Source organism: Paramormyrops kingsleyae, chromosome 10 (genome assembly GCF_048594095.1).
Source record: "Paramormyrops kingsleyae isolate MSU_618 chromosome 10, PKINGS_0.4, whole genome shotgun sequence".
Taxonomy (NCBI): domain Eukaryota; kingdom Metazoa; phylum Chordata; class Actinopteri; order Osteoglossiformes; family Mormyridae; genus Paramormyrops; species Paramormyrops kingsleyae.
Window position 1 is genome coordinate 5,640,568 of NC_132806.1, and position 7,918 is coordinate 5,648,485.

Sequence of the window (7,918 nt, forward strand, 5' to 3'; positions counted from 1 at the left end):
TGTGACTTCAAAGAACTGATTGCAGCAACTCAGCCTTTTCGCAACATTAAAGCCACTTATTCCCGCCATGTCATGAAGAAATAATCTCTATGGCTCCCCTCTCCCCCTCCCTCAGCCCCTAAACATTTGCACTTCCAGTAAAAATTCACCCCAAACACACTGACACCAAACTCAGCACTGGTGCTCCGTAAAATCCAGTGATCCAGTCTCAGAAGCACTGGCTCCCCTGCTCTCCTTCTGAACCTTATTAAAGCTACACCCTGAACACTCTGTATAACTAACATGAATGAGAAGCATTTTTATTCATAATCCCTGTAGTGGAGGTCAGAATACAGAGTGTCATTATTCCCGTCTTTCTTCTGTCTCCTGGGTTTTGGGTTCTTAAGGTTCAGGGCAGCGTAATTCAGTGTGTCCTCGTCATGGCACTGTGGAGACAAAGATGGCAGAATAGGATGGATAAAATTGGTTTTCTATTACTTATATGCACAAATAGCATTTAAAATGCTGATCCCAGGATGGAAATCATTTTAAGTTTTTTTTTGTTACTGGTAATTAATTGTTTGAAATATTTATTACATACCTGCTTATGTGACCATTCCACTTTCGATACATCACTGTTTTTCTGATCTGTTTAAAATATATAATACATCAACATATATATTTTGCACACAATATAATTCATAATTCAGTGGTTGGGTAACATTCCTAAATTTGGAGGGAATTTACACTCCTTTTTGTCACAAAATCAACCTAAAAATGATTTCTATCAGTTTCAGTGTGCATGTTTAGATATGTGTTGTTTGTTATGATATATTACATATAGCAGAATTGCTATAAAGAAGATTCGAAGAGATTTGAAGTGTCATGACAAGGAAAGGAAGGACTTGTGGGCTGGCGTAAGGTGAACGGAGAGGGGCTTTATTAGGCAAAACATTAACAGTTATGGGGAAAACAAACCGCGACCATGAGGGATGCAAACAGGAGAACAGGGAACAAGCAGGGGAAAGACTCAGGGTCAGACCGAGATCCGGGAAGATGAGCACAGTGACAGGCACAGTGACAGACATATACAACGACTAACGAGGGGACAATGAGCAACAGGAGTGGCTCATTAGGGCCACACTGGGGAGGGGACAGGAGGGCCAGGCAGACTAATAAATGTTATTGATATGCAACTTACTGCAACATGTGTTGTATATTTCAGTATATTTTGCAAAATACTAAAGATATGTAAATAAATTAGGTAGGATTTTAATAAGGGATATTGTGTTTCCCACAAGAGTGGTTTTAATGCGAAAATTTATGTAGTATTAATTCTGTTTTGTTATAAGCAAATCAGTAATTTGAACAATTTTTTTTGTCCTTCTTCTGAGAGCATAAAGCCGGGCAGCGTACCTGCGCAGTGTGTACAGGTCATTTTACATCTTATACAAATGAGGGCAACGTTCAGAATAATGCTGCAAGATAAAACTATCAGCAAGCCAGAGTGAAGAGGATCCCACAGGTTCTGATAGCCTATAACAAAGAAATAGATTTCAGCATAATGATATAGAGACACATTTCCTCTTTGGTTAAGTCACATTATTTAAAGATAAAATTTATAAGAAATTGCAGCAGTTGTTTTGTAAGTACTGTAGTCAATTTTTGACATGAACGTTCGGTATTTTAACAATTTGTATTAAGTAATATTTTCAATAATTATTAAATTAATAATTATTGAAAATGCACGTGAATTTGAAAATTCATTACATTCAAATAAGAAATAAATGTCTGAATAGCAGAATAAGCAAAATAAAAGTTTGAGGATGCAGATATACTCTCCACACTAGGTGTTACCATCTATATCCAGCTGTGTGCCGTTCCCAAACAGCATCTCCCCACACATGGCCACAGCGCAGTAGTAAGTCCCAGCATCAGAGAGGCTGAGGTTCCTCTTGGGGAGGCTGTAGACACAGCTCCGTGTAGGAGATCCAGCCTCAGGGCTCTTCTCACACTCATCACTCCTGTTTCCGTGGCTGTAAATGACTCCTGGAAGGGATTCTCCTGATCCATGTCTGAACCAGTAAACACTGTGTTCTCCTGCACAGCTCCCAGCCTCTATTGTACACTGCAGGCTCACAGAGTCTCCTGGCTGCACTGTGTCAGACACAGGCTGCTGTACCACAGTCCTGCTGTTGGAGTCTTTACCTGAAAAGCAAAATGTTTATGATGACAGCCCTTTGAGAGAAAGAATGGAAAATACAGATCCTCAAAGATTATTCTTATTGATTTTGGAGAGGTTTGGCACCCAAAGTGGTGTTGCTGTAGTAATCCAAAAAATCACCAGTTTCTTGGAGAAAAATAATAATCTTTTTTTATTGTATTACTCTTTATTGGTATATATTCTTATCAGGATTGAGCGAAATTCAGAAATGATGAATTGTGCCTCATTGCATTCATGAATTGGAAGATGAATAATTTAATCCTTTTCACTTAAAAAAAAATTGTGTGTAAAGTGTACATTATATTTGCATAATTATATTTTATCAATATCCATTTGGAATAAGTTGCCCGTTTTCCACAGGAAGGTATTTATTGTTTTTGCAGATTTAGCTGTTGATGTGTGTTAGTATTTTTGAGGATTCTGCTGTAGTACCTGCATGATTTGATTCACGAGCCAAATGTATTATCTTTACTTGTTACTGTTTGCTGATTAACAGTTTGTCTCTTTTTTTAACACTAAATAAGAAGTATACATAGTAAAAGGAATTTAAAAGGAATTACTTGGTTTCATGTAGTTGCTCCTATTTATTTTCTTATGTGTAGAAAAGTAAGTTTTTCCGTTCAACCACAGCACTACGGCAAAAAGCAAAATGTCATGGCAAATGCAATTATGCTTTATTCCAATAAACGTCTAATTTTTCATTATTATTTTATTTAGTCAGCATAATATCTGCAAAGGATTTACAATTTAATTTGCAATGTTCTGGCCTGAAATCGTTTCCTGCTACACTGAAGACTCTCTCAGCATGTGCAGAGGAAGCTGCAGCCAAAGGGTTGGCATCCTCTGATAAACATGGTTGGCTCAGGTAACACTGACATTATGTGAAGCTTTCATGACAGGAATAGGGACTAGTTTGACTTTTGATGCAGTAAAAGACTTTGGGACGTTTCTTAGGTTAGAAACTGCAGTCACTGCAGCCAACACTAACTTTTGAGAAGAGACACTCTGCTTTTCCTATGAGCAGATCCACCATGGTACACAAAATGACAGTTCAATTATTATTTTAGTTGACACTTCAAATGTTGCATTTTTTCATTCTGAATAAGATAACATTTTTATTACAATGATACATAAAAATGTTAATGTGTTTATATGTAATTCATATTTAAATAATAGACTGTATTTTTAAAAGCTACATCTACAGTACATATATGAACTTATTTGAATCCAAATCATTTTTCATTCTACTTCCTTAAATTCAAATATGAATTGCAATGCCACATGCTGTTTTCAACCACAATTCAAATTTAATTGAGATTAACAAAATGAACTGAAATTTAAGGGCCATTCTCAATTCATTTCTGAATGGTGCACATCCCTGATTCTTATGTTAAATCATGTTCTTTTCTGAGCAAATATACACTGTTTGCTGAGACAAATAATGTTAAAAATAATTCAACTCAAACATTTTTTATTACATTTGTTTTAAAGAGGCTGCAATGTGTAACATTAACATCTGTATAAAGAGAAGGTTAGGCTTTTGGCTGAAGATTACTGACAGCAAGCAAAATGTAACAAACTGTATAATAATAATAATATATGATTTTTGTTTAATGTTATTTAGAAAAACATTAATGGAGCAAAGCAGACAATCAGGTATCTTTGCTAATTTAATATCACACAACTCAACTGTCAAAAATATTTTACAGGGAATAATCTTACTGACAGTATAATAAAGCAAATATGAAAATACCTGGAATCTCATTTACCTGTTATTATGACAAAGGTTCCATTCCCAAAGGTGACCTCATGAAGAAACACAGCAGCACAATAATACACTGCAGAATCTGACCGCTCCGCATTGGAAATAGTGAGGTTAAAACTCCCCTTTGCATTCCGTAAGGAGTAACGTTTTATGTTTTTATATTCCTTGCAAAATTCACCAGGCAAAAAGTTAACTGCCTTCGCCATGAGCTGGGGCTTCTGACCTACAGCTTGCTTCAACCAAGCAACAAAAGTTGTTTCTTCTGGACAGAAGCATGTCAGGGTCACACTGTCTCCAAGCTGAACCCTCATCAGGAGACTGGGCTGAACAACATCCACAGCCAGTGCAGTATCTGGAAAAACAGAAAAACACAAATGAACGTGACATACATCATAACAGTAAGCAAAATAACTATTAACTATGATGAAGATTAAATGGCCAAATACTTATTCCACTGATCACATCATACAGATATATGAAAATATTAAAATCAAAAAATAATTTACAATTTAGGACCCTACTAATGAAAATGAGAAGACCAAAGAGTCTGAACATCTTTGTGGTTCCACTTGTTTAGAATAAACTGCTCTGCTGCTAAGTGAGAGGTCATGGTCGTGGTCGGAATGAAAGGGCAGGAAACAGAGAGGTACAAGATACACATCAGGCTGATTTGATTGGCTGATCAGACAGGAATTTAAGTAATAGTGAAAAGGCATTCTAACCTACACTTACAGTATTAATTTACTCCTTAACTGCCAGTTAAAATTAGAACAATTACATGAAGAGGAACAGATACTGAGCATATGAAGTTCTTTGTACGGAGTGCTGAGACACTGTGGGAGGGCATTTGCTAATCATCTCTCTCAGACAAGCTCAGCACAGTCTCAGTCTTTTGTTATCAATCTAATATTAGACAGTCTCATATAATACAGTTGTTAAGTTTTCCAAAGTATTAGATCTTCTAATCACACTCAAAAGAGAGTTTGTGTTCTTTCCACCATGCAGAGTTTAAATTGTAGCTTTACTGCTTACATTTACACATTTGCATTTAGAGCAAGCATTCTAAGTGCTGTACATGAGAATAAATGGTGAATCAGTTTATTTGCCACTCTCTAGCGACATTACAGTTTTTCTCAGTTGCTTTGGTAAATTTCTGGAATCACCCTTAACATCTGCAAAACTGTAAGTGCATTTCTCAAAACAATTCGTACAAACAACACCACACAAATGGACTGCCTGCAAAAAAGCCATAGATTATCTCTCAAAAGAAAATATTTATGTCAATGAACATGTCAGTGCCATCAGAATGACAAGTCCTTGTTTCATTGTTCACGAATAAGATAGTCAAATTGCTTAGCCATACTTTCAATATAACAGTGTACTCTGCAGGTATTTCCAAAAGTAAGTTAAGGCTAATGGTTTTGATGCTAATGACTGAAAATACTTTTTTCTGTATGGCATATATCAATTTCAACAGTCAATTAATGTCCGGAGGTTACACATTACTGTTTATACTGTAATTTCTTGACAAACCATGTCATTACGATTCAGAAAACAAAAAGATAAGACTGATTTACAGCACTGCATAAAATAAAGGAAAAAAAATACAAAACTAGAAATGTAAATGTAGGAATCAGCACTTCGGCAGAACTGTACATGCAGCGCTTTATGGGGAATTACAGTGCAGTCTTTCTACACCTCCTGACATTCCTGTCTGTCGGGCCACAGATTCTCATCCACATCACAATGGATATTTCCCCTTGCAAAGCAGCGCAGAAAGAATCCTTTGTAATGTCTTATCTGCCTCTACAGGCGTCTGTTATGATTTCCTTACATGCTGCATCCATGTCAGCCAGCAGGGTCATCTGAGTATGTGGCTGGCCATCGTAAGCCTTCCACCTCCATGCTGAGTAGAGCCCCTGAATTGCCTTGAGAAATGGGGACTAGGGGTCCATGATGTTCTTCCATTGTCAAAAACTGTAACACTGTGTTGTATCATATTAATATATATCCTTGACAATTGAAGGTTCATATGATGCACCTCTGACGTATATTAGAGACCTGGTGGATCATTGGTTGATTAAACATTTCAAACATTCCCCTCATTGGTGAAAGTCAAGATTCACCCAAGAGCAATAAATTCAGGACACATTTACAAAATAAGTCAATAATTATTAAATTAACAGAAATCTATAGAAAATATGCTTGATGGATTATGAGAAGCGGTTCAACCATTTTGCACATAATGATTTATGCAAGGAACTGATGGCTAGTTATTCAACAGAGAACCAGAATAATACATTTTGATCAACATGATATAAGCAACAGATAATGTCAGAAACAGTAGACAGTTGTACATAACCATGAATGTGCCAAAGCATTTGTAATTTATCCAAAAGAATGAGACTTTGCATTTATGATGTGCACAAATAACTTGATGATGTAAAGGATGGACAAGTAGTTTATTGATCTGAGAACCAAAGAGACTGAGACAAACTGTAAACACACTTGGCTAACCAGCCATTTATCAATGTGACCACTGCCATCTGAAATGCAACCTACTGTAATACTTAGTTGAAATCTTACAAGTATTATAATCAGCTAATTGTGAGGATGGGGTGCGGAAAAAAGGACTGAGATGCAGATCAATCATGGTGATCAGGAGCTTTAAAGCGATGGCCAAAAACAAGTCATACAATCCAGGTCACACAGATTTTTAATTCAGAACAGGGGCAGGTGTGGGTTGTTACAGACAAGAGACTAGTGGTAATAATGAGTAGGTGAGGTCAAGTAATAGATATAGAAGCTGCAAACACTAAGGGAAAGTAAAACAAGGAACACTGAACATACTACAAATGGAGCAAGAACAAGGGACTGTAACTGAAATACAAAAACACATTATAAGCCATGAAAAACCACAAAATACATGTGAAATTACAACTAGAAGCTGGTTTCTGACCAGCCTCAAATCCACAACAAAAGGGGAGTCTGGAGGATGGCCGACCGCCGAGCCCGTTAAGTCACACAGCAGCCAGGGGAACAGGAAACACTAGGAGTGAAGGACATGGGATGGCAAGCGACACCTGCTGGCCAAATAGGGAACAGACATACTGAAGGCACAGGACAAGCACCGATCCTGACAATTACATGAAAGTAATGCTTTACTTACTACTGGTTGTTTGTAATGTGATATATGCCTTAAACCGCCGGGACAAAGGACGTGGGTTGTTTTGGCGTATCGGTGTAGTTTCTTATGAAATTATGTGTGAAGTTTAACCTACGACCTATTTGCTTCTTCATCCACGTAATGTTTCTGCCCTTTTCTTTGCCATTAATATATGGTGCTGCTTCAATTTTGGGGTGATATGTTTCAGAATTGAATCAGTTTTAGTTTGTACGTACAATGCTTTTCTAAAATTAGAAAAAGATCCATCAACCGTTTTTTAGTTAATGTCTTAACAAGAAAAGCATCTGTTGTGGTAGTGGGGTCTGGGGAATACCATGTGTAATATGCTTTATAGAGATTAACATGCATGTCAAACAAAGTATTTAATGGTACACCAATGACAACATCTTAGACATAAAAGCGAATATGACTGACATCTGTTAGCAGAAAATATATGGTGTCTAACATCTATTTAACATCTTAACATCCATGATTTATATGTTTGTTACCATTGTAAATGGGACACCCTCATATAACAATTACTAGTTATTGTTCATAAGATTAGCATGAATTAAAACAATCACTATGAAAGTACATTATTCAATTAAGTTATCATTTGTTAATATTATGTGGTGAGAGAAAAAAACTCTTTCAAAAAGATCAACCATTGAATGAAGCCGCAGCATTGGCACCCCCTAGTGGCGAATTGAAAATAGTTCTGTCTGAAGCAGCTTAGCAGGAGACTGTGTCAGCTGCTGTTACAAACTTAGTCCTGCTCGGTTTG

The 7,918-nt window shown here is 36.7% G+C and overlaps 1 protein-coding gene across 1 annotated transcript; it reads right to left on the reverse strand.

The window, feature by feature from the left end:
- Positions 1–93: 93 nt before the first annotated feature.
- Positions 94–4,522, reverse strand: LOC111842847 (uncharacterized). Its single transcript, XM_072717065.1, has 6 exons — positions 4,490–4,522; positions 3,973–4,320; positions 1,837–2,187; positions 1,396–1,515; positions 581–627; positions 94–425 (listed from the first exon to the last, which is right to left on the reverse strand). The coding sequence occupies exons 2-6, from the start codon at positions 4,277–4,279 to the stop codon at positions 300–302; spliced, it is 951 nt and encodes a 316-aa protein (XP_072573166.1). The 5' UTR covers positions 4,280–4,320; positions 4,490–4,522; the 3' UTR covers positions 94–299.
- Between the last annotated feature and the right edge of the window lie 3,396 nt (positions 4,523–7,918).